General features: G+C 47.0%; 1 protein-coding gene across 2 annotated transcripts; it reads right to left on the bottom strand.

Annotated features, from left to right (window-relative positions):
• Window positions 1-4,788: 4,788 nt before the first annotated feature.
• LOC145515480 (uncharacterized) lies at window positions 4,789-21,133 on the bottom strand. Of its 2 annotated transcripts, XM_081515973.1 has the most exons (10): window positions 21,024-21,131; window positions 19,314-19,343; window positions 17,307-17,408; window positions 16,858-17,004; window positions 14,322-14,465; window positions 11,538-11,678; window positions 9,584-9,709; window positions 8,781-8,945; window positions 8,378-8,524; window positions 4,789-5,417 (listed from the first exon to the last, which is right to left on the bottom strand). In XM_081515973.1, exons 1-10 carry the CDS (start codon window positions 21,109-21,111, stop codon window positions 5,200-5,202), a joined length of 1,308 nt encoding a protein of 435 aa, XP_081372099.1. In that variant the 5' UTR covers window positions 21,112-21,131; the 3' UTR covers window positions 4,789-5,199. The 2 variants fall into 2 exon arrangements, with proteins under 2 accessions (XP_081372099.1, XP_081372100.1); XM_081515974.1 differs by lacking the exon at window positions 14,322-14,465 and having other exon boundaries at window positions 21,024-21,133.
• Window positions 21,134-26,948: the final 5,815 nt, after the last annotated feature.

Below are 26,948 nucleotides of genomic sequence, written 5' to 3' on the forward strand. Positions count from 1 at the left end.
GTAAGATTTCTTGCCCAGATTCCTTTTCCACGAATCTTAAGATTTCCATGTTCATTTTCATTTCTTTCCCTTTCCAAAATAACCAACTTCATTTTAGGACAAAATCACTTTCATTTCCCTCAACAACAATGCATCTCCATAGCTCCTACACTTTTTTATTTTATTTTGTTTATTGTTTTGGCTGCACTGAGCCTCCGCTGCTGCACACGGGCTCTCTCTAGTTGCAGAGAACCAGAGCTGTGCTCCAGTTGCAGTGCTCAGGCTTTGGGCAGTGGCTTCTCTCGTTGCAGAGCACAGGCTCTAGGGTGCTAGCTGTGGTTCACAGGCCTAGTTGCTCCTCGGGATATGGGATCTTCCCAGACCAGGGATGGAACTGTGTCCCCTGCACTGGCAGGTGGATTCTTAACCACTGGGCCACTAGGGTCCTCTCATACCCTTTCTAACAATAACAATAACAACAAACCCATATCTTACTTTTCTTGCATACTGAGTTATTTCCCTTATCATTTCCAGTAGCTTTAATTGCATATATTAATTAGAATTCTTAACCCTTAAAAGGGCTTCCCTTGTGGCTCAGCTGGTAAAGAATCCGCCTGCAATGCGGGAGACCTGGGTTCAATCCCTGGGTTGGGAAGATCCCTAGGGAAGGGAAAAGCTACCCACTCCAGTATCCTGGCCTGGAGAATTCCATGGGCTATATAGTCCATGGGGTCGCAAAGAGTTGGACGCGACTGAGCGACTTTCAAAAAACCCTATAAAACCTCAATTTTTAGTGACTATAAAAGAGTAAAGAATTATGAACTTTCTTTTCTAATTAGCATTCTGTGGCTTGGCAAATTTAGATATACTTTTTATAACTTCCAGAAACATACTTTCTCATGAAACATTTTCTCTGTGTGGCATCAAACATATTTACCAATAAGCCCAAATGTCTAAAGGAAGCCCAAAATGATAAACCTATGCTCAATATTTAGTGTTTCAGTGTTTTATCTTATTTGGAAATGATCTGGATATTCAATGATTTCAGCTTAACTCATTGTTTAACTGAACTTAGCAAAACTAAGGTTCCAGGTTACCAAAAGATATGGGGAAACTATTTTTACAATTCCCCTTAAAACTTTTTATTCTACTTACATCTATTTAATTTTGGAGAAAGGAATGGCAACCCACTCCAGTATTCTTGCCTGGGAAATCCCATGGAGACAGAAAAGCCTGGCAGGCTACAGTCCATGGGGTGGCAAGAGAGTTGGACACGACCTAGCGACTAAACAGTAACAACAACTATTTAGATTATTTGTGAAAATTTCTTCAAACCAACTTACTTTTCTTACTGACAAATTTTGTAGCCTGAACTTATTTGACTAATAAACCCAAGTAGAGTGTAATGTTTGCATTACACTCCATGTTTATAATTCTAAGACATGTCTATTTTAATCAAACCAACAAACAAAGTAGTTTTAATACTGAATATTTTCCCATATCACAAGAACCTGAAAAGCATTTTGGTGACGTTCTTCTATATTTCTTGAAGTTTTATGAATACTTAATTTATGCAAGCACTTTATTTTCTTTAAGCCAACTCAATAGAATTCTTTTACACATTAATTTTTGTAATACCATCCAAAGGTAAAATATACCACACATCTATAACACATTTATTGACACACATAAGCAGAGACAGATACAAACAGAGACCTTAATAGTTTCATTTTAAAATTTCTGCCATGATACAGATACAATAATACAAAACACAGCAGTTGTAAAAAGACAGTTGGAACAAGTTCAGTTTATCTTCTCAGATGGCTATAGCTCTCCTCCACCACCCAGGTATATTTTAGCTTAAAGGAAAGATCCTTAAAGAAAATTTATATCAGGGACTTCCCAGGTGGCACAGTGGATAAGAATCCACCTGCCAATGCAGGGGACACAGGTTCGATCTCTGGTATGGGAAGATTCCACATGCCACAGAGCAGCTAAGCCTGGGCACCACAACTACTGAACCCCAGATGCTCTGGAGCCTGTGCTGCACAACAAGAGAAGCCACCGCAATGAGAAGCCCAAGCACCACAACTAGAGAAAGCCCATGAGCAGCAATAAAGACTGAGCACAACCAAAAATAAACCAATTAATAATAATAATAATAAAAGAATCTGTGCTTTCACTGCAGAGGGTGTGGGTTCAATCCCTGGTTAGGGAACTAAAATCCCATATGTTTGTGTGTGCTTAGTACCTCGTTTGTGTCTGACTCTTTGTGACCCCATGGACTGTAGCCCGCCAGGCTCCTCTGTCCATGGAATTTCCCAGGCAAGAATCCTGGAGTGGGTTGCCATTTTCTCCTCCACGGGACCTTCCCAATCCAGGGATCGAAACCAAGTCTCCTGCACTGCAGGCAGATTCTTTACTGTCTGAGCCACCAGGGAAGGCCTAAATCCCACATGGTGGTGATGGTTTAATCACTAAGTCATGTCTGACTCTTTCAACCCCACGGACTGTAGCCCATCAGGCTCCTCTGTCCACGGGATTTCCTAGGCAAGAATACTGGAGTGGGTTGCCATTTCCTTCTCCAGGGGATCTTCCCTACCCATGGATCGAACCCAGGTCTCCTGCATTGGCAGGAGGGTTCTTTATCACTAAACCATCTGGGAAGCCCTTGAATCTTGATTAGGCAAAGTCAGTCGAGATAATCCATCACCTTGCCACAGATCGGCCAATGGTACATGACCGAGTCTGCTTGATGATGGGGTTTCTGACAAGACAGAGATGGGAAGCCCCCTCTTCCAGCTTTGGATGTGGTTGTAAGAGGGCATGATGATGGAGCTCTGGCCACCATTGTGCAAACACCAACATGCTGAGGACAGCAGGGCAGCAAGGTAGGTTCTCAGTGACTTCTAGGAACTGCTGAATTAATGACCCCTGGGTATCTCCATCTCCATTCTTTCTGTTATGCTGTATTATATTAGTTATTCCTTACTGCTCTTCAGAATCCCTTGGACAGCAAGGAGATCAAACCAGTCAGTCCTAAAGGAAATCAACCCTGAATACTCATTGGAAGGACTGATGCTAAAGCTGAAGCTCCAATACTTTGGCTACCTGATGTGAAGAGCCAACTCATTGGAAAAACACCCTGATACTGGGAAAGACTGAGAGCAGCAGCAGAAGAGTGTGACAGAGGATGAGACGGTTGGATGGCATCACAGATTCAATGGACATGAACTTGGGCAAACTCTGGGAGATGGTAAGGGACGGGGGGGCCTGGCGTGCTGCAGTCCATGGCGTCGCAGAGTCAGACACAACTTGGCAACTGAACAAGAACTGCTCCTACTCCAGCGCCTTTGTGTTTGCCATTCCTTCTTCCCGGAATGCCTCCCACTGGCTCTCCAGACATCTGCATGGCCCTCTCTGTCAGCCCCTTTCAGGTCTTTATTCAGATGTCACTCTAAATCCTCCCTGCAGAAAAGTGCACCCCAGAACTTCCCTGGTGGTTCAGTGGCTAAGACTCCGAGCTCCCAATGCAGGGGGCCTGGGTTCCCTAGTCAGGGAACTAGATCCCACATACTGCAACTATGAGTTCATATGCCACAACGAAAAGAACCTGTGTGCCCCCAAAGAAGACTGAAGATCCTGTGTGCTGCCACTAAGACCCTGCACGGCCAAATAAATAATAAATATAAAATATAAATGCAATTTTTTAGAAAGTGCACCCCTTTGGCAGCATCCCCCTTCTCTTCCCAAACTGTGTTCTCCAGAGTACTCATTACGATCTGGAATATCATGAAGTGAAGTGTTAGTCACTCAGTCTTTGCGACCCCATGGACTGTAGACCACCAGGATCCTCTGTCCATGGGATTTTTCAGGCAAGAATACTGGAGTGGGTTGAGATTTTCGTCTCCAGGGGATCTTCCCAACCCAGGGGTCGAACCCGGGTCTCCTATATTGCAGGCCGATTCTTTACCATCTGAGCCACCAGGGAAACCCAAATGAAAGGTTTATTATCTTCCTCTTCCATAAAAACATAAAGTTCCTGAGAGCAGGAGATTTTGTTTACTCAGTGTCCCCCGTGTCTAGAACTGCGCTTGATGTATAGTACTGTGATCAATACAGTTTTGTTAAATGAATCGTTTCAGTTCTTCTCGTTGGACTTTCTATTACTTTCAGCTGCGAGCAGATGTTCCTGGCATTCTGCCTCCGGTGAGCTCCTCGATTTTATTATACCTCTCTGCTCCGTCCTTTGGATCCAAAGCTTGCTCTAAAATGATGCTCACTCCACCCTGAGCATTTGATTGCATGCTCACCCTGGCTCCCAGACCTTGCCATCTGAATCCCCAGGATACAGAGACCACATCGGGGGCCCCACTTGAGGCTGCAATGTCAGCAAAAGGAGATCCAAACCACTAGGCATTGTGCAATGTGATTCATTCAGATTTGGTGACAGCTAGGATCAAGCCAGTCAATCCTAAAGGAAATCAACTCTGAATGTTTATTGGAAGGAATTTGAGCAAACTCTGGGAGATGGTGGAGGACAGGGGAGCCTGGCATGCTGAAGTCCATGGGGTTGCAAAGAATTGGACACGACTTAGCAGCTGAACAACAGCACAGCTGAGAGACTGTGCTGGGACTGAAGAGGGCCCATGGCGAGGGTGGAATGGGCTGCTCTGAAAGCCTGAGGAGGGGGTGCATTTTGTCCTCAAGCCCCAGGTTGGCTGCCAGGACTTTGCTAGACCCTGAAGAGAAGGAGGAGTTGTTTCCTAATGTTCTTGAGAAAAGATACAGTCTGAGGGAGTAGCTTGGTATTGGGAACCTCCTAGTTTGAGGCAGGATGTTTATTTAGACTTTGGGCCCCTCAATCTGAAGGAGAATGTATAAAACCATGGAAGCATCTCTCATCTGAGGAGGAAAAACAGCCTAGTCTGAGGAAGGAGGCATAGCCTTTGAGGCCCTTGGTGAGGAAAGAGGACCAGACTTGAGGAAGCCCTTGTCTGAGGGAAGAAGCACAGCCTTTGGGGTCCCCGCGTGAAGAAAGAGGACTAGCTTTGGGGAATCTCTTAGTCTGAGGAAGGAGGCTCACCCCTGCTTTTTTGACTTTCTCACCGGAAGCTTCCAAAGCCCTAGAAATGCCCTAGCAGAGAGGCGCCAGGGCACCATCGGGCGGAACAAGCAGGGAGGCTCCGAGGAGGGGCTCGGGGGTGCAGGTGGGGTGGCTCAGGAGAGGGTCGCGGTGCCCAGCGCGACGGTCAGCACCGGCAGGGCGAGGCGGAGGCCCAGCGCCGCGCTCGAGCGGCACTTGGGGTCCAGGACGGCGCGTTGTCTGGCGTTGCAGAAGGGCGGGCCGGCCAGCCGGTGGCCGGGGAGCGCCGGGAAAGCCCCTCTCCGGCACAGGTCGCGGGTGCCGCAGCCGCGCACGCTCAGGTTCCGGCCGCCTGCGGAGACAAGGGTGGGGACGGGGCCGTGAGGATGCGCCCCGCGAGCGCGCGCGCGCCGCCACTGTACCAGCGCCACGTCGCTGTCTCCAGACCCTGGGAGTTCCTCCAGTCCAACAGATTGCCCTGAAACTCCCTCCAGCCCCGCGGGGTCGCCTTCCTAAAAGACTTTGTCACGTGGAAAGGGGAACACAGAGCGGCCAACCCCGGAGGGAATGGCCCGCCCTCAAGTCCATCCGTGTCCTCCAGGAAAACTTACCAGCAGTGCTCTGATCCTTGATCTGGAACTGGTCCCGACTGTTCCTTTCCTTATCCTTTATATCTTACTCATAAGTTACAGGTGTTCTTTCACTTGTATTCAATATTAATAAAAATTATGATATCTGGAGGCCACTCGGCTTCACACATCCCTCCAACCAATTTCCCAATTATTTCCTATGCTCCTCACAGCCCTATATGATATGATATTTATATAAAAATGTGACATATTTATATAAATGTGACATATTTATATGACATATTCATATAAAAATGTGACATATTTTTATAAAAAATGTAAATATACCAGAGTAACCAGTTTATTAAGGACTTGGTGAGAAATTAGAAAGTGAAATAGTCTGTCTTCCTAAGTAGCACTAGTGGTAAAGAAACCACCTGTCAAGGCAGGTAGAGGTAAGAGACGTGGATTGGATCCCTGGGTCGGGAGGATCCCCTGGAGGAAGAAATGGCAACCCATTCCAGTATTCTTGCCTGGAGAATCCCATGGGCAGAGGAGCCTGGCAGACTGTAGTCCATAGGATTTGCACAGAGTTGGACTTGACTGAGCAGCATGTACACCCCAACAGAAAAATACTTCACCACAACTGTTGGTGTTATTTTTAGGTCCTTATCTTTTAGCCGTATGTGGGAATGCTTATGGCTGAGTGATAGGATACCTACGTGTATTCAAAATAACATGGGGCCTGTGTAGAGATGAAACAGGATTGGCCATGAGTAGATAATGATCACAGTTGGGCGAAAGGTCCATGGGGCTTATTAAACTGTTTACTCTTATATTTGCCTTTGAATTTCTCCATAATACAAAAGTTAAAAAGAAATGTAAGCCTCCCAGCACAGTCTGAGTTTATGTCATCTTGCCCTGAACTGGAGTACACTTCCTCAAAGAGCCATGTTTGTGAGTCATGGTCCCACACCCACCCACACATATACACACACACACACACACACACACATCTCAATCACAGCCCATATGAATCCCAAGAGACCAGAGCACAGTCCACACAAACACACCCAGGCTTCCTGCCTACTGACATATCACCTCTCCTCCGGAAACACCCACACACTTACCGCATTGTGCACAAAAGATCGACTTCCCCAGTTCACCCCTTCCCTGGACAGTGATTGATTAAAGAGCTCTTCAGCCCACTTGAGCCTTATTCACATATAACAATGATAACCACTAACACTGCTGCTGCTAAGTCGCTTCAGTCGTGTCCGACTCTGTGCGACCCCATAGACGGCAGCCCACCAGGCTCCCCCATCCCTGGGATTCTCCAGGCAAGAATACTGGAGTGGGTTGCCATTTCCTTCTCCAATGTATGAAAGTGAAAAGTGAAAGTGAAGTCACTCAGTTGTGTTCGACTCAGCAACCCCATAAACTGCAGCCCACCAGGCTCCTCCGTCCATGGGATTTTCCAGGCAAGAGTACTGGAGTGGGGTGCCATTGCCTTCTCCGGCACTAACACTGAATGTCATCAATTCCAAGATGCAAATCCCTATTCCCTAAAACACACACACACACACACACACACACACACACACACATTGTTTAGTCACTCAGTTGTGTTCTACTCTTTGCAGCCCCATGGATTGTAGCCAACCAGGCTCCTCTGTCCATAGGATTTCCCAGGCAAGAATACTCGAGCGGATTGCCATTTCCATCTCCAGAGAATCTTTCCAACCCAGGGATGGAACCGAGTCTCCTGCCTTGGCAGGCAGATTCTTTACCTCTGAGTACATACATATACATACATATATTTTTTAACACTTTGGAAGACAGCTGTCTTCCTGTCTTCCCATCACCTTAGATTTGCTGACATGCCATACATAGCCCTTACTATGTTCTAGAATTATGCTATTCAGTACAGTAGCCACTAGCTGTATGTGGCTCTTGAGCCCCTGCCATGTGGTTGGTTTGAACGGGGATGGGCTATGAGTGTAAAACCCACATGAGATTTCAAAGACTTAGTAGGAAAAAAATGAAGGTAAGATATCTCATTTATCACTTCTTATGTCATTTGCATGTTGAAATGATAACTGGTGGATAAATTGGGTTAAAAATATGTTGTTCATTTGGCGGAAACCAACACAATTCTGTGAAGCAATTATCCTTCAATTAAAAAATAAATCAATTTAAAGTTAAAAAAAGAAGCCAGAGGAAAATATATTATTCAATGAATTTCACCTTTTACCTTTTGCATAAGGCTAGTAAAATTTTTTAATTTGCATATGTGAACATTGTATTCCTTTTGAAATTCACATCTAGAAGCTTCATGGATTATCTTATTTAATATTCATAACAGATAAGAGACTTTGATTATCCTCTTTCTCAGATAGGAAAATTGAGGCACAGTCAAAGAAAGTCCTCTGCCCAGGGTCACCCAGCTCATAAGGGCTAGGATTTGAACTTTAAGCAGCCTGGCCCCAGAGTCCTGCTTTCCACCCTCTACTCCATCACCTCTCTCATGAACTCATTTCAGCCTCATCAAACCCTGTGAGGTATGCTTCTAGCATCCCCATTTATCAGAAGAGAAAAATGAGGCTAAAAGAGATGAAGGTGCTTGGGCCACACAGGGTCAATGATGGAACTGGGTCCCCCAAGCCCAGGCATGCCTGTATCAAAACCACTGTGTTCAGACTCACTCGTGCACACGTGCACGCACACATGCACACAGCCTTACCTACTTCAGACACCAGATTCATGTGAATACACTCGGTCTCCCTGCTGGGACACCGCATGTAGAAGGAGTGGCTGCAGGGCCCCGAGTGGCCCCCAGGACATGTAGGACACAGGAACTTACTCAGGGTCCTTGGGGCTGGCAGGGCAGCTGTAGAGGGGAGAGTGATGGTCAGCCGGGAGGACTCTCAGGACCTCCCAGGGTCCTTCATGTGCTCATAGGCTCTACTACAGGGAAATGACCTTAATGGGCTTTCCCAAGGAGCTGCAGTCAAGATGCCTTAGGGCAACCTGACTGGTAATGAGGATTGAGCGCCCATCCTCCTCAATCCAGGACAAACTCTCCTCCAAAGTCACCCCACCACTTCCTTGGCCTCCCATCTGACCACTTTCTGGTGGCAGCGCACCGAGAGGAGTGGGCTCTTGGCAGTTGCCTTGGCAACAGGTGGTGTTGACCCAGAAGCCAAAACCAATGCTGTAGGTCAAGGCAGAGATGGAGTTGTCAGGTGTGCAATCCTTGGAGGCCACACAGGAACCATTTCTCCAAGCGACAGAGTTAGTTGCACCTAGGACTGGAAGGATATGGAGGGTGGGTTCATGAGAAGCAAACACGAGCCATCTTCATTCCCCCACCAGGGACTGAACCCACACCTTCACCGGCACCCTCTGCTGTGAAAGTGCTGAGTCCAGATCACTGGACCGCCAGGGAATTCCCCAAATCACTGTTAAGTCATGAAGTTTGGTTTTTTATCATTGTGGTAAAAAATATATACATAATACAAAATTTACCTTCTTGGCCAGTTTTAAGCATGCAGTTCGATAGTGTTCTCTATATTACATTGTCAGATAATACATCTCTAGAATTTTTCATTTTGCAGAATTGAATCTGTCACCATTCTTCTTTCTTTTTGCATGATTCTGGCCACTCTAGATACCTCATGTAAACGGAATTATACAGTATTTGTCTTCTTGTGCCTGGTGAAGCTTCTATATTTTTAGCTGCTTTGCTATTCAAGAATAACTATGACATTTGCAGCATCAGGTTTTAAACTCCCATCCTCTGTTGCAACCAACCTCCGTCCTTCACAGCCGGGAAAGGGTTACCACGGCTGGAGTTGACGCAGCAAACACAGGAGGGTGAGGAGAGGTCTTGGATGTCTTATGTCCCACTTCTGCCTGTCCTCTCCCATCCTGTCCCAGGGGCGCTCACCTGTGATGCCCGCCGTCTGAAGGCAGTGGTTCCTATCTTCAGTGCAGGGGAGAGGGTTGCAATGGTGGAGGTCTGAGCAGGTGAAACACATGGTGACCTTGGGCTTGGTGTGGGCCGTGTAGGGACCTGGGGAGAGAGGAAGACGAGCTGGCTGGAGGATGTGTATGTGTGTGTGTGTGTGTGTGTGAACTTCTGGGCACAAAGCTATATGCTTGTGATGGTGCTGTGTGGATGCACTTCTGTGATGATGCAGTTTGTGTGTATGAGCATCCAGGCCTGTTTCTCTGTGCACACATGGTCATGTGGCTATACATGCATATGTTGCACTCTGTGTGTTCTGGAATTGTCTGAAGAAGGGTGGGAATGTTTGTGTGTCTGCTTTCGGGAGCCCCTCTGTGTGTGGGTGTCTATGTGCATTTCTGTGTTTACATGTCTATGTTGCTGTTGTTTTGTCGCTAAGTCGTGCCTGACATTTTGCGATCCCATGGACTGTAGCCCGCCAGGCTCCTCTGTCCATGGGATTTCTCAGTCAAGAATACAGGAGTGGGTTGCCATTTCCTTCAGGGGATCTTCCCCACCGAGGAATCGGACCCGCCTCTCCTGCATTCTTTACCACTGAGCCACCTGGGAAGCCCATGTGTCTGTGTAGAAGGCTGGTCTAGGGAGTCTGTGTTTCCAGCAAGGTTTGGGTGCTTGGATATACATGTTGGTGCACAGATGTGTATATTAGCTAAGTGTTTCAGTGTGTGTGTTTATTTTGTACTTTTGTGTGTTAATGTTTGTGTGTTTGTACCTGTCTCTTTCCCAGTCCATGTGTTTGGATCTGACAACCAACATGTCCCTGCACAGATGTGTCATATAGCCACAGGGACTGTATCCACAAAAATTCCATGTCCCATCTTCTAGTTGTCAGTAATCCTAGTTTGCCCTTTTCTCCTTTCCACATTGTAAATTTTAGCTCTCAAGTCTACCATTTTTTTCTTCATCGTCATCATTCATTTAATCCTCTGCTTAGTTTTGAAAAGTAAACTGCCTAACAGCTGCTAATCTGAGATAGTAAAGGTGAGGATGTTCCTGCTTTGCCTGTAAATTCAGCAAACATATCTTCTTTATCACAGGACTCTCTTTGCTGTGTAGGTTCTAACAAGAGCATTTTCTATGCCCCCAGGGCTGAGGGGACACTGAATCCAGGTTTGAAAATTACCTTTGCTCCTCTGAAATGTCTATAGTTCTGTTCAGTTGTCACTTAAAAACCTGTTGCTGAGACTTTGCTGGTGGTCCAGTGGCTAAGACTCCACTCTCCCAATCGGGGGGGCCCCAGGATTTCATCCCTGGTCAGGGAACTAGACCCTACATGCTGCAACTAAAGATCCTGCATGCTGCAACTAAGCCTGGCACAGCCAAATAAATTAAATAGATATTTTACAAAAAAAAAAAAAACACAACTGTTGACCTGGTAAATACTATCTCAATTAACATCTCTCTTTTCTGGAAGACAAAAAGTATTGTCAATGTTCTTGTAAGCCAAAAGAAGACTGTTGGCAAATCTGTCTTCTTTCACAAGCCAGGAAGTGAAGAAAATGAAAAGACCACCAGATTTCTTCTAAACCGAGTTTAGAGCTCAAATCTCATTTACACAACAGAATGTTCTCGTTTTGAAGTACGTGCTCCTCTTCAGGCATGTTTTGGGTGCTGGGATGTAAATTAGACGGTCTGTGGATGTGTGCCAATGGGATTTTCTGCATCCAGGTGTCAGATGGTGTGAGTGTGTCTGTGTGCATCTGTGTGGTGGTGGTGTGTGAGCACGCGCCCGTGCACATATGAGTAATTGCATTCTCTGGGAGCTTGATGGTAGGCAGAGGGGATACTGGGGAACACATAAGATCAGAAAGGGCATTAGGGACCCAGAGAGGGCAAAGAGGGTAGAGTCTCAGGAAGTCAGCGTTCAAAGCACCTGGCTGGGTGGTAGGAGTCACACTGCCGCATTCGGGCTTGGTGATGAGATGAAATCCAGATGCTTCCGGGCCCAGGGTGGTATTCGCTTGCAGGTGGCAGATCTCTGGTGTAGCACAGCCTTTTAGGATTTGGGGGTCCCCTGTAGAAACAAGGTGAAGCTGGCGGGGGAGACTCAGAGCTTGAGCCTTCCCAACTTGATATCTGTCTTTCTCTGTGGGAACGTTTCCAGCTCTCTTGATCGTTCTGTATGATTCATTTTCAAATCTATCTGGTCATTTCTTACAACCTCTTGTTGCCCACTCGTTTGAAGGATTCTAACTTTATTCCTTCATATATGTCACATATAACTACATTGTGTTCTGTGGCTGCTAATTATAATAGCTGAGTTCCCTGTGGACCTATGTCCGTTGTTTGTTGCCACTGCTATTGCTCATGGTGGCTTGTTTCCTTATGCGTTTCATGGGCTCTGGATTGGGAGCTCACATGGGGTTGATGTCAATCTGTGGGTGTCCTGGAGGCTTTTCCCTGGAGAGGGTTTGCCTTTGCTTATACTGAGATCAAGTGGCCTATACTTTGTCAGACAAGTCAGATCAGCTGACTCACTGGAAAAGACCTTGATGCTGGGAAAGATTGAGGGCAGTAGGAGAAGAGGGAGATGGGATGAGATGGTTGGATGGCATCATCAATTCAATGGATGTGAGTTGGAGCAAATTCTGGGAGATAGTGAAGGACAGGGAAGCCTGGCATGCTGCAGTCCATGGGGTCGCAAAGAGTCAGACAGGACTTGGCGACTGAACAACAAAATGCTGAGAGCCAGGGTGTTCTACCAACCTGGGATCATTTCAGCTTTCTTCCAAGATCCCTGACTTACATAAGGGTTAAAGAGTCAGCTCTCCAACCATGCTGTGGACCCAGGATCTAGTCACTTAAAGCAGGCTTTTTTTTTTGCCCACACTGAGAAGCATGTGGGATCTTAGTTCCCCAACCGGGGATCGAACCACACCTGCACTGGAAGGTGAGGTCTTAAACACAGGACCACCAAGGAAGTCCCTTAAAGCAGGCTGTTATAAGTATTTGCTCTCAGGGACACCGCACCTTACATGTTCACCCACTGATCTCCTTCTGATTTCTGCTCACATTTTAGTTTTCTTTGGGGGCCCTTGGAAATTTCCCTCAAGCTCCCAAAATCATGGGGAAACTTTTGTACAACATCTAGTTCATCTGTAAACAGTGGTGTACCAAGGGGGATGGGTGGTGGGAGCAATCCATCCTGGAAGCAGGCTAAAAGATTAGAGTGTATTGCCTGCAGAGCAGTTAAAAACAATAAAACCAACTGAAAGTCAGTCTGCTTTTTATTATCATCATATACCAGCATTTCTAAACAGTGGTGGTGATAAATACCTCTCTCCACCAGAGTAGACCACTTCTACCATTCTTGTTCCTCTCACTCCCAGCCTCCAAGCATGCCAATGTTTGTAACAGAAAGACCCTGCAGAGAATCTAGTCCACCAGCCTGCTAGGAGCGGAAGCCCAGACCACTTCTCTCTTTGACTCTTCACAGGTAATCTAGTCTCTGGCCAGTGTGGTTGTGTTCCAAGCCTTTTGTTCAAAAAGCCTCTGCTCCAACCATTTGCAAACACTTGATGGTTTAAAAATACATCTACAGGGACTTCCCTGGCAGTCCGGTGGTTAAAACTCCATCTTCCAATGCAGAGGATGCTGTTTCAGTCTCCGATCGAGGAGCTAAGATTCCACATGCCTCATGGCCAAAAGACCAAAAGGTAAAACAGAAGAAATATTGTAACAAACTCAATAAAGACTTTAAAAAAAAAATGCTCCACATAAAAAAAAAAAATTTTCCCTGGGGTTGGAAATGGCAACCCACTCCAGTATTCTTGCTTGGAAAATCCCATGGACAGAGGAGCCTGGCGGGCTACACAGGCCATAGGGTCACAAAGAGTCAAACACGACTAAAGCGACTTAGCACACGTATCTAAGCCTTAATAATAATAAACTTATTTTAAAAACTTAAAAAATAAAATAAAACTACATCTGCAAATTCTTTAAGACAAATAGGTGAGGGTCTATACCTCCTCTCCAATGAAACCAGATGGACTTTTGTGATGATTTCAATCAATAAAACATAGAAGACATGACAGGGTGTCTTCTAATTCAAAGGCTAGGTCATAAAAGACCATGCAGCTGCCACCTTACTTGCTGGAATACTTGCTCTTGAGCTCTTCGCTGCCATGTAAAGATGGCAGCAGCCATGATGTGAGGAAGCCCAGTGAAGAGAAACCACACAGAGAAGCTTTGAGATTACATGGAGAGAGGGGGGGGCCAACTAGCCCCAACTGCTGCCTTGCTTGCTGCATTAATCAATGTATTGCAAGCTCCAGCCACTATATAAAAAGCCCCAAGGCAGCCATGCTGTGAGGAAAGCCAATGTGACCGATGTGGAAAGAGCACACGGAAAAGCCCAGATTCTACATGTACGAGATGCTCATTAAGCCCCTACTTGCCCCTCGGTGTCAGCTCCAGCAACCCTATAACTGCATCTATATGAGAGACCCGAGCTTTCCAGATGAGCTCTTCCTGAATGCCCAACCTACAGAAACCACGAGTTAATAAAATGATTGTTGCGGTTTTAAGGCACTATAGGTGAGAGACAATTAAGTAGCAATAAATAACCGGAACACACATGCAGATGAACCTCGGCACGGATGTGTGCAGATAGCGTGGAGGCCGGCCATGCAGCTGACCTCCTGAAGGGAACTCTTACCTCCGTGCCATGTCCCATTGAGGGTGAAACACACAGTCTGGTTTCCAGTGCAGTTCATGACCGGAAGGGAGTCACACAGGGCCGACTTATTCCTGCAACAGTAGTGACAGTGCACCCCGTTGGGCTGGGCTTTAGGTCTTGCTTCTGGTGGGAGTGGTTGTAATGAGAGTGAGATGGGGCTGAGGGAGACCTCCTTTCATCCCTCTTTTCCCACCCTCTGTTCTTGCTGCTTCCACCCACCACAGTCTTCCTCCAAAGGGAGACCCTTCTGGTCTGAGACACCTCCTTCTGGTCCTTGAAGAGTTATTCCAAGGAGCAGTGAACGGAATCAAAGGTGGAGTTGGCCCCATGCTGTTCATTTGTCCTAAGCAAACCTTCAGGCTGAAGTCCAAGGGTACTTTCATTCATTCCACAAACATTTCTTGAGCACCTACCGTGTGCCAGGCCCTGTTTTCAAGACACTGGCCACACAGACAAAAGCCCTCCCTCTAAGACCCCAAATTCCAAATGTGATGAAAAGGTGATCCTGTTATTTTAGATTTTAAAATATTGCGGTGTTTTACAAAAGGGTAGTTCACCACCATCTGGTTAATTCCAGGTTCTCCACCATCTGATTAGTGTTCAGAGCTTTCTTAGAGATCTGGAACATTGAAGAGGAAGCTATTTAAGCATATTTTTTTTCTTTAGTCAAAACAGCCACAGATTGTTTTAACATGGGTTTATACTGAAACATTGGCAGATACAGAAAAGTAGAGAACTGTGCTGATTAATAGATGGCTTCTCTCTACACGTGGTTATTAAATACTTAAACTGTGGGTGGTTCCCTTTGGGATGTGCTCTGAGTATAAAACACACCCTAGATCTCAGAGGTTTAGTTTGGGAAAAGAAAGTAAAAATATCTCATTAATAATTTTATATTGATTATCGCCATGTTGAAATAATAGCTTGGATATGGTACCTGAAGAGCTAGTCTTAAAATTAATTTCACCTGCTTCTTCCTACTTTTGAATGTGGCTACTAGAAAAGCTTTCATTCCCTGTACAGCTCACAGTTTATTTCTACAGACAGCTGTGAGCATCTTGCATATGTGTATGCTAAGTCACTTCAAAGGCCAGTCATATCTGGCCCTTTGAGACCCCATGGACTGTAGCCTGCCAGGCTTCTTTGTCCATGGGGACTCTCCAGGCAAGAATACTGGAGTGCGTAGCCATGTCCTCCTCCAGAGGGTCTTCCCAACCCAGGGATCGAACCCAGATCTCCCGCATTGCAGGTGAATTCTTTACCATCTGAACCACCAGGGAAGCCCTACCAAGAGACAATTACTCTAATACACCTGAAACTAACATAACATTGTAAATTAACTATACTGCAATATAAAATGAAATATAAAAAAATCTTAAAGAGCAATAAAGTAAAAATATGGACTTCTCTGGTGGTCCAGTGGTTAAGACTCCATGCTATCAATGCACAGGGCGTGGGTTCAATCCCTTGTCAGGGAATTAAGATTCCACATGCCATGTAGTGTGGCCAAAAGATAAACATTAAATTAAGATTACCAATAGAAGTACCTGAAAAAGAACAGATATATGTGTAGTATGACTGAATCACTTTGCTGTTCATCTGAGATTAATAAAAACATTGTAAATCCAACATAAAATTTAAAAATTTTAAAGGAACAAAGAAAATAAGATAAAAAAATGATCAGTAGAAGAATCTGAAAAAGAATGGATATGTGTATATGCTTCTTTTGAAATTTAAAAGAAAATTTTTAAAAGAATGAAAAAAGTGAGACAACTGCTCCAAGTATTCTAAAGTAGTCTCTGCAACCTTTCTTTACACATAGGAGTTTTGTTTGATGCAGTTATACTCCTAACTGGCGATTTATATGCTGACTAGCATGCCCCCCACTCAGCTCAGACCTGGATGTTGTATTTGGTTGATGTGCACAGTTTAGGAGGAGGGACGTCCTAGGGGTCTGGAAGGATGACTAGTAGCCCCAAGTGTGGAGCTGTCTGGAGTCTCCCCACTGATACACCTGCCAAATTCAAAACTCCTTCTCTGGGAAAAACAGCCAAGCAACAAAAAGGGATCTTTTTATCACCATTCAGAGCCAACTTTGGAAGGAGCCAGCGAGGAGATGCTCACTGTCAAGGTCGAGCAAGTGCAGAGTCAGCACCAGAAAATGAACATTTCCCCTGACCCTAGACCGGAGCCCATCACCAACCATGACAATATCTTGTTCTGTTTGACTAGCCTTCAGGTAGCCCTTCTCCTAAGGAGAAAGAAGAGTCTGGGGCTTCTGTTAAGCACCACCCCTTACAATAACTCCGTAAGTACAGCTACAATTTATAGAGTGCCTACTCTGTGTCAGCTTTGCACTGTCTGCAGCTCTTGCACAAATTATTGCACACCCATTTTCCAGATGAGAAAACCAAGGTTCTTCTTGTCCCAATCAGCCAAGCAGAGCCAGAGACTAAGGCCAAGTTCCCATGGCACCCCACCAGGGTGTGTGGCCCCAAGGGCCTGGCCAACAGACCTTGTGGGGTAACACTGCTACAGTTGTCTTCACAACAGGCTGTGTGGATCCAGAGACTCAAGCCAGGACCATAGGTCAAGGAGTAGACATTTTTTCGACAGTCTCCAGGGGCCACGCAGGACCCATTCTTGGTGACAGTCCCATTTGCTGGTGACAAATTGAGGACAGGAAGTTAGAGACCCCCCCCTGCCCCAAAGCCCTCCGGGACTTCTGTGCCCTTTGCAGCAATCCCCACAGATCAGTCTGGGGCTTCAGAAGGTTTTGAGACCACCACCCCCCTCTCCCACCTCCCTACTCCCATCCCAGCAGCCCTGAGCTAGCTGAGCTACGAGGTGAAATTTGAAACCTTCAGTCCCAGGGGGGCTGGTCCAGGCCACTCTCCTCCAACCCTGCCCACCACTTTGTCCATCCTCCCTACCCACCCCCGACCCTGGCCGGCCGATCCCCACCCAGCTGCAACTGGCTAAGCAAGCAGGAGTCCCGGGCCGGAGGACAGGTTTTCTCCGTGCAGTTTCCCAGCAAAGGGCAGACTGGACACATCTTGACGGTCCCTGTGGGGAAAGAGGGGTGATTATACCCTGAGATTTGAGAAGGAGGAAAGAACAAACACACACACTCACCCACAGACACACAGTTCAAGAACAGAGCTAAGAGGGACTTCCCTGGCGGTCCAGTGACTAAGACTCTGTGCTTCCAATAGAACTAATGGTGGTGGGAGGGCTGCTGGGAGAAGATCAAGGAACATTTTCCTGGTGGTGGGTGAATGGCATTCCAGGTGGGTGAAACATCGTGGGCAAAGGTTGGGAGCTGAAATCAGCATCTCCAAGCTGGAGCTTAGGACAGTCTGCATGTAATCTACCAATTCTCACCATGGAACTCTTTCTCCAAACATTTCCCACCCCCACCCCCACCAAGTCCAGAACTGAACAGATAAGAGAGTCATTTCCTGGACTCCCCTTGTGGTCCAGTGGTTAAGAATCCACCTGTCAATGCAGGGGACATGGGTTCCATCCCTGGTCCGGGAAGATCCCACATGCCATGGAGCAACTAAGCCCGTGTGCCACAACTATTGTGCCTGTGCTCTAGGGCCGGGGAGCCAAAGCTACTGAAGTCCTGACACCCTAGAGCCCATGCCACCAAGACCTTGTGGGGTAACACTGCTGGTGCCACCCAAGAGAAGCCACCGCAATGAGAAGCCCGCGCACCGCAGTATGAAAGTAGACCCTGCTCGCAGCAAGTAGAGAAAAGCCTGCATGCAGCAACCAAAGACACAGCCAAAAATAAATAACTATTTTTTCCTTTTTAAAAACAGTGTCATTTTCCTTCATCGGCTGGGCTGAGGACCACCCTGTCTGTCCAGCGGGTCTTAACCCTCAAGACATCGCTGAGGCTCTTCCAAGAAATCTCAAGGCTCTAAGACACACACCCTGAAAAGGTGTATGGCTGACCTTGACTCACACCGTCTACTTACAGATGAGGAAACTGAAACCAGATGGGCTTAGAGTCTTACCCAAGATCACGGTGTGGGTGACCCACGGTGGGCTGGGTTTTGGACATTTACTTCCTGTCCTGAGCCAAAGTGAAAGTGTTAGTTGCTCAGTTGTGTCTGACTCTTTGTGACCCCATTCTCCAGGCAAGAATACTGGAGTGGGTTGTCATTTCCTTCTTCAGGGGATCTTCCCGACCCAGGGATCAAACCCTGGTCTCCCACATTGCAGGCAGATTCTTTACCCTCTGAACCACCAGGGAAGTTCTATCCTGAGCCAAAGGTATAGCAGAATCATGACCAGAGGGAAGGTAGGCAGGTGAGGTAAAGGAATAATAAGTTATTAATAATAACTCGCCTTCAGGCAAGGCCACTTATGGCCTGATATTGTTCTAAGTTCTTAAAAATCTCTTCAAACAAAAATTTTTGTAAGTTGAGAATTATGTTTTATTTGGGGCATTCCTGAGGACTTAAGCCCAAGATACAGCCTCTTAGATAGCTCTGGGGAACTGTTCCAAAACATAAGGGAGGAGTTTTCTGGAATATAGTACAATATAGGCGTTTTTGCAAAAAAAAAAAAAACAAAAAAAACAGATAGTTGAACACCAAAAGGTTGCTGTTAATTAAAGAAAACCCAGAAGTCTCAAGTTATTTAATTTTGCATTTTTCTATCCCCTCTAACACATTAGTTCAGTGAATGCCCCCAAGAGACCCCAAGACAGAGTCATTATCACCCTCATTTCACAGATAGGGAAACCAAGGCACAGAGAGGTTAAGTGGCTTGCTCAAGGTCACACAGCTAGAAAGCGGCAGTGCCAGGATTTGAGCCCAGGCAGCCTGTCTCCAGAACTACGCTCTCAAACACCCCTTCCAGCTGCTTCTGCCGAACAACAAGCCAAGATACCAGAAGCTGGCACTCAGACTCCCATCACCCTCTCCCTCCCCGAGGAACCACACACAGTGCACCTACCTTCTGGGACTGCCACCGCTCCCAGGAGCACTAGAGGAGGGAGGAGCCAGAACATGATCCAGGCTGGAGAGGAGGAAGAAGGACCAAGGTGCCCTGGCCTTTTATTCAAGGGCCTTGTCTAGGGTGTCAGCCCCGGAAGAGGGAGAGCAAATAAGCTGGGCAGATAGAGCCCCACCTGCCAAGCTGGCCACTGGGAGCGGGGGAGGGGCCTAGAGAGCATGGAGGTGGGGAAACTGAGTCCTGAGGGGCCTAGGGGACAAGCCAGGGGCTATTCAGTGAAGCCAAAGAAGGACAATGGGCCTGTTTTTGTTGTTTTTTGTTTTCTTCTTTCCTTTTTTGTCCTTTATTTTTTCTCCCTTTATTTTGGCAGGGGGTCATGTTGCTGTTATTAATATTATTACTAATAGGTTTGCTGGTCATTTTATGGGAGATATTAACTCACTGGATCCTTCTAATAATCCTACAAGCCATTATCATTAACCCTAGGAGGCATATTCCAAAATATTTGACCAGGGACTTCCCTGGTGGTCCAGTGGTTAAGAATCTACCTTGCAGCTCAGGGGACGCAGGTTCAATCCCTGGTCAGGGAACTAAGATCCCACATGCTGAGGAGCAGCTGAGCCCACATGCCTCAGCTAAGACCCAATGTAGCCAAAAAATAAATATCTTTTGAAAATATTTGACTGTCAGTCAGTACAGGGCAGGCTCTGCAGCAGTAACAATGCAGCCCCGTTATTAGAGTACTGTTCTGGTCCCCTTCACCAACCTGGTGTTTCCGTTTTAGTTAGTAGAACTTGAGGGTGTCTGGGAGGACCCAGACATGCCACAAGTTGGGGAGCAGCCAGGGTCTTAGAAGAGCAGATTTCTGCCAACCAAATCTGGAAGTATCTCAATATTTTAACAGCTGGTACAGATGCAATCAGCCCTGAGTTTCTCCATTTTACAGAGAAGGAAACTAAAGCTCAGAACAGTCCAGGCCCTTGTCCGAGGCCACAATGTGAGGATGCTGGCACAACCAGGATTTGAACCCAGGCCCCACTGACTTGACTATTGGGCTCCACCAAGAGGGGAGAGGGAAGAAAGCACGCCCCTCCTGATGAGGCCCACAATGCTCTCTTGCCCTCACCTCTACAGAAAGGCTTGATTTGCACATCTGCTCAATGGGAATAAGGTCCATCTCAACCACCCACAAAGGGCCTTTCAGGCCCAATGCTTGGAATGTCTCTTCACCAGCTTTGAGTCTCCACCTGCCTCTCCTTAGAGAAGTAACTCTGGGGCTGCGACTCCCCTCATTTGGGGCCGCGCCTTCCCTCATTTGGGGCCTCGGTGTGTTGAACCCTGAGGTCCATTTCTTTCAACTCTGAAATCCTTATGATTTGAAATCAGAACTGATCATCTTCAATGGACAGTTCCATCCTCCTGCAAGCTCAGGCTGTGACCTCGGGGGCCTCAGTCAAGGACCCCTGCCCTACCCCCAGGATTTATATCAGGTCTTAGGAGACCACAGCTTGGCTGACACTTCCCAGGAAGGAAATAAGTTAGACCCTCAGGGCTTCACCAGTGCCTAAGCAGATAAGAAGAGAGATATATCACTGCCCTGGTGACACTAAACTGGGATCAACCCAGGGCCCTCAGGAAAGGCTCTGTTGGCTACAGTCCTGTGGGGATGATGTATACTAGTGATGCTCAAGCTTCAAGGAAACCACACACCCATGCCGAGGGGGTTGAGCACTGAGAAAAAAGAAGGCCAGGATTCAAGTTCCGGTTCTGCCTCCTCAAGCTGGATGATCTTGGACATTTCACCCCCACTGAGTCTCAGTATTCTCATTTGTCAAAGAGCGCACCTAGGAGGACTTATGTCACAGGGCTGCCCTGAGGATAAAACGAGCTGATGCATCAGAGAAGAACACTGAGAACAATAGATGCTCTATGGCATCATCATCTCATCATCATTGCATCGTCATCTTCCCATTATAATCGTCATCATCTGGCAGTGGGCCTGGCAAGGCTGGGATTGGCCTCCCCTCTTGGCTCAGAGGAGAGATCCCAGCAGAGAGAAAGGACCAGTCCAAGGTCACTCCACAGGCCTTGCTGGGCTTTCCAGACTCTGGGGCGGGGCCCTCAATCAAGGTGTAGAGTCAAAGAGCCCCCTTGGGAGGGTACCAGTCCTAAAGAGAAAGGCAGGAGGCTGGGGTGGGGTGGTGTCAGTTCCCAATGGGATGCTATGGCAGAGACGAGTTTGGGGAGGAGGCCACCTCCTCCCCAGGTGGATCCCCAGCCTCTTGGTTCAGGAGCAGTGGGAAGAAGGGAGAACAGTCCCCAGGGAGCCTGAGGTTCTTGGAGGAAGGAGCAGCTCCTGTGCTTCTTGACTAGCAGCCAGTCTCCTCAAAGGTTAGCTGATAACTGGGGCTGAGTAAACAGGCCACCGATTGCACAAACACGAGGTTTTCTGAGTAAAGATCGTGAAGGGCAGGGAAATGTCCCTTCCATGCCTCACTGCTCTTAATTTAAAACCTGGAGGTGGGGGACCTCAGGGCAATTCTCTAATGCACTTAAGCAAATATTCCCAGATAACTGAGTGGTAAAGAATCCTCCTGCCAATGCAGGAGATGCAGGTTCAATCCCCGGGTTAGGAAGATGCCCTGGAGGAGGACATGGCAACCCATTCCAGTATTCTTGTCTGGAAAGCACCACGGACAGAGGAGCCTAGCAGGCTATAGTCCAGGGGGTCATAAAGAATCGGACACAACTGAGCACGCACCAACACCCCCCTTTTATAGACAAACAACAGTATATGATACACACAATTCTGCCCCTAGATTTTTCCACCTGACAATCAGGTAACCTGAATTACATAGTTTCCTCTTTCTTTTCCCTGTTGGATAAGTATACCTCTGTACAATTTGGTACAAACTTCTTGTACAGTTTGCTGAGTAATTACAAACTGCTGTGGTGAAAAAAATGTAGGTACAGAGTTCCGCGTTCTCAGAAGTGGTGAAGTGTTTTTGCAACATCAGTAACATTTTCTACATTTGTAATTTTGAGAGCAATTGCAAAATGACCATCCATTTACACTCCCATCAGTAGTGTGGGGAGTGCCCATTTCCACACAGACTCCCTAACTTTGTGTATCATCCAGGTGACTTATTATTTTGCCAATCTGTACAAGAAAGGGGTGTGGTAGGACACTATACTGTGTGTGCTCAGTTGCATCCAATTCTTTTGCAGCCCCATGGACTGTATGTAGCCCACCAGGCTCCTCTGTCCATGGGACTCTCCAAGCAAGAATACTGGAGTGGGTTGTCATTTCCTCCTCCAGGGGATCTTCCCAACCCAGCGATTGAACCCGCATCTCCTGCATTGGCAGGCAGATTCTTAACCATTGGATTACCAGAGAAGTTTCACCATTGTGTGTCTTCTTCCATCCTTTCCTAATTTTTTGTCAATTCACAGGAGGTATATCTGTGTCCTGTGGCTGCCACAGCAAAGTACCACAAACTGTGTGACTTGAAACAGCAGGAATGTATTATCTTGCAATCTAGAGGCTGAAAGTCCAAAATTGAGGTGTTGACAGGACTGTGCTCTCTCTGCAACCAGTCAGGGGATCCTATCTTGCCTCTTGGCAGCTTCTAGCAAAGACTTTGCTAGAAGTCTTTGGCTGGCAGTTTATAACTCCAATCTCTGTTTTTAGCATCACATGGCCTTCTCCCTGTGTCTCTGTTGTCACATGACCACCTTCTTATAAAAACATCAATCACACTGGATTAGGGGTCCACCCTACTCTACTATGGGTCTTCTCTGGTGGCTCAGACAGTAAAGAATCTGCCTACAATGCTGGAGACCCCGGTTCAACACCTGGGTCAAGAAGATCCCCTGGAGAAGGGAATGGCTACCCACTCCAGTATCTCTTGCCTGGAGAATTCCATGGACAGAAGAACCTGGTGGGCAACAGTATGGTAGTTATGAGCGTGAGCCATAGAGCCAGACTGCTTGGGTCCAAATTCTGACTCTATACTTACAAGTCATCACAGGAAGGTAGCTTAACGTCTTGTGTGTGCCCAGTCCCTAAGTCATACCCCACTCTTTGCGACCCCACAGACTGTAGCCCACCAGGCACTTTTGTCCATGGGATTCTCCAGGCAAGAATACTAGAGTTGAGTTGCTATTTCCTCCTCCAGGGGATCTTCTCAACCTCCAGGGGATCTAATCCACGTCTCTGTCTCCTGCACTGCAGGCGGATTTTTTACCACTGAGCCACCTGGGAAGTCCAATAACCTCTGGCATTCATTTGCTATTATTGCCGTAATAAATTGCCACCAACTCACTGCTTTAAAGCAAAAAGAATGTATTCTCTTATAGCACAGGAGGTTCGAAAGCTGAAATGAGTTTTTTACATGTATTTATACATTGCACACACGGGAAGATTCTGAGATACACCACATATGGACTGTGAACTAGGCCAGTCAAAATGATTGGCCAAAGGAAATCCAGAAGAAATACCCCATGAAAGTAATTCAAACCGCATGAAGGTGCAACTCAAGAACTCTCTCCTTGAGTCCACCTGCGTGTCTATCCACACACACTGTACTCTTTTTCCTCTTAATAAATACTTGACTTGCGTCACGACTTTCCGTCTTTGTGGAAATTATTTTCTGCAGGGCCAAAGGGCCAGGACCCTTGTCACTGACCACTGGTCTAGTGGCTAGGATCTGGTGCTCTCACCGCCGCAACCTGGCCTCAATCTCTGGCTGGGGAATCCAAGCCCCGCTCCAGGCCATCTCAGGCTGAAGCCACCTGATCAAGCCTACTACACCTCTCTGAACCTCAGTTTCCTCAACTGTAAAACGGGGGATTGTGAGGATTCACCAGGTTATATAGATAAAGCACTCAGACCAGTCCCCTGCATGACTCCGGAGCCCCATCAAACCAAAAGGGGGAGGTCCTCATTTACAGTCTCCCTCTTTGGGCCTCAGTTTCTCTGTCTGGAAAATGGGGGAAGAGGAGTGTGAACTTCAGGGTCTCCCAGCTCTGCCGCTGCCAAGGGTAGGTCCTCTTTTGTCATTCATTTTTGTAGAGGGAAAGGCGAGGTCCTGAGAGGAGATGTCCCCTATCTGGGAGGTAGCCAGGCCAGGATGGGAAAGCCCATGAGTATTGCCTGTTAGGCCTCCTGGAGTTGGGGAGGTAATAGCTGCAGCCCCACCTCTACCATCAGCCCAGGCCAGAGGCTGAGGGGGTTACACACACACACACACACACACACACACACACACACACACAGAGGCAGTGTCTATCAATCTGTCTCTGCTTTTCTCTCTTTGAAGGCAACAGAGGGTCCTTCTAGCTAACTCTGTCCGTTAATCTCTCTCTACCTCTGTCCTTGGCTCTCAGCTTCAGTCTTCTTTTGCAATGAAAAAAATTTAATTTTGATAAAATGCATATAACATAAAACTTGTCATGTTAAGGGTACTGTTCAGTAGCCTTACATACATTCACATTGTTGTGCAGCCAATCTTCAGAATCATGGCATTTAAAAAAAAAATTATTTTGTATTGGGCTATAGTTGATTTATAATGTTGTACTAATTTTAGTGGTACAGCAACATGATTCACTTATACCTATACACACATCTGGTCCCATCACGTCATGGCAAATAGATGGGGAAACAGTGACAGACTTTATTTTGGGGGGCTCCAAAATCACTGCAGATGGTGATTGCAGCCGTGAAATTAGAAGACGCTTACTCCTTGGCAGGAAAGTTATGCCCAACCTAGACAGCATATTAAAAAGCAGAGACATTACTTTGCCAACAAAGGTCTGTCTAGTCAAGGCTATGGTTTTCCCAGTGGTCATGTATGGATGTGAGAGTTGGACTGTAAAGAAAGCTGACAGCCGAAGAATTGATGCTTTTGAACTGTGGTGTTGGAGAAGACTCTTGAGAGTCCCTTGGACTGCAAGGAGATCCAACCAGTCCATCCTAAAGGAGAGCAGTCCTGAATATTCTTTGGAAGGACTGATGTTGAAGCTGAAGCTTCAATACTCTGGCCATCTGATGCAAAGAACTGACTCATTTGAAAAGACCCTGATCCTGGGAAAGATAGAAGGCGGTGGCAGGAGAAGGGGACAACAGAAGATGAGATGTTTGGATGGCATCACCCACCCAAAGGACATGAGTTTGAGTAAACTCCGGGAGTTGGTGATGGACAGGGAGGCCTGACGTGCTGCAGTCCATGGGGTCGCAAACAGTTGGACATGACTGAGCAACCGAACTGATACACACATCTATTCTTTGTCAGTTTCTTTTGCCATTCAGGTTATTACAGAGTACTGAACAGAGTTCCCTGTGCTATCAGTAAGTCCTTGTTGGTTATCTATCGTAAATATTGTTATCGTTTAGTCGCTAAGTCGTGTCTGACTTCTTTGAGAGGCCATGGACTGTATAGCCTGCCAGGCACCTCTGTCCATGGAATTTCCCAGGCAAGAATACTGGAGTGGGTTGCTATTTCCTTCTCCAGGGGATCTTCCCGACCCAGGGATTGAACCGGCGTCTCCTGCATGGGCAGGAGGATTCTCTACCACTGAGCCACCAGAGCAGCCATATTTTAAATATCGTAGTGTGTATCTGTCAAGTCTCTGTGTCCCTCTCTGATTTCCCCTGAGTCTGGCTGTGTTTGGCCCCTAGCTCTCTCACTCTCTCTCCTTTTCTGTCTGTCTCTATCTCTCTCAACCCCTCTCCCTCTATATCTCTGCAGGAGATTCTCCTCTCCCCAGCCCCTGGAAATCCCCGAAACCCGTGGGCCTCGAGCGTGACCCCACAGGCAGGTAGGAGCTGGGTGAGGCCCAGGTGAGTCAGAGGAGGAAGGAGCTGACATTCCTGCAGTTTTTTTTTCTGCAACTGTCCACGGCCCAGCTTCCTGCATGCCTCCTCCCATAACACGTCACTGGACTTCACAGTGTGTGTCACTTAGAGAGAACAAGTCAGAGACAGAGACAGCGAGGCAGAAAGAGCCAGAGACACAGAGATGGAGGACAGAGTCAGAGAGACAGGGAGAGACAAAGAAAAGGAGCGGGACTTCCCTGGTAATCCAGTGGCTAAGACTCCATGCTCCCAATACAGGGGGCCCGGGTTCAATCTCTGATCAGGGAACTGGATCCCACATGCTACAATTAAGAGCTCTCCTGCTGCAACTAAGACCTGGTGTAGCCAAATAAATAAATATTAAAAAAAAAATAGAAAGAAAGGCGCAAAACGGACATATTGAAAAAGACAAAGAAGGACTTCCCCCTGGCCACCCAGTGGTTAAGACTCTGTGCTTCCACTGCAGGGGTGAGGTCCAGGAACTATGGTCCCATATGCTGCACAGCCAAATAAAAAAAGACAAAGACACAGAAAGGGAGAGACAGGTGGACAGATTTCAGGAAACTAGAGCTGTCTGCGGTGGGAGGATGGGAGGGCTCCGAGTTACTTCTCTGTCTTCAAATAAAAGAGGAACTTGTAGTGCATAGCGATGAGGTCATCTGGCCAGGAAGTGGCAGCGCCAGACCACACAGCTCCATGAACCTACAAACCTGAAGCTACTTTTCACCGAGAGATGCTTCCACCCACCCCAGACCCATTTCACAGCTGGGAAAAGCAAG

This window comes from Giraffa tippelskirchi, chromosome 7 (assembly GCF_054371585.1).
Source record: "Giraffa tippelskirchi isolate mGirTip1 chromosome 7, T2T-mGirTip1v1.2.pri, whole genome shotgun sequence".
Classification (NCBI taxonomy): domain Eukaryota; kingdom Metazoa; phylum Chordata; class Mammalia; order Artiodactyla; family Giraffidae; genus Giraffa; species Giraffa tippelskirchi.

Bases quoted from the DNA above. Each gene is read 5' to 3' on its own strand.
- LOC145515480 (XM_081515973.1), bottom strand. From the start codon at position 21,111: ATGTCCAAGATCATCCAGCTTGAGGAGGCAGAACCGGAACTTGAATCC. The intron at 11,679-14,321 runs GTAAGAGTTCCC...TTGTTTCTACAG, and splicing joins CAATGGGACATGGCACGGAG to GGGACCCCCAAATCCTAAAA. The intron at 9,710-11,537 runs GTGCTTTGAACG...CTCTCTCCCCAG, and splicing joins GACTCCTACCACCCAGCCAG to GTCCCTACACGGCCCACACC.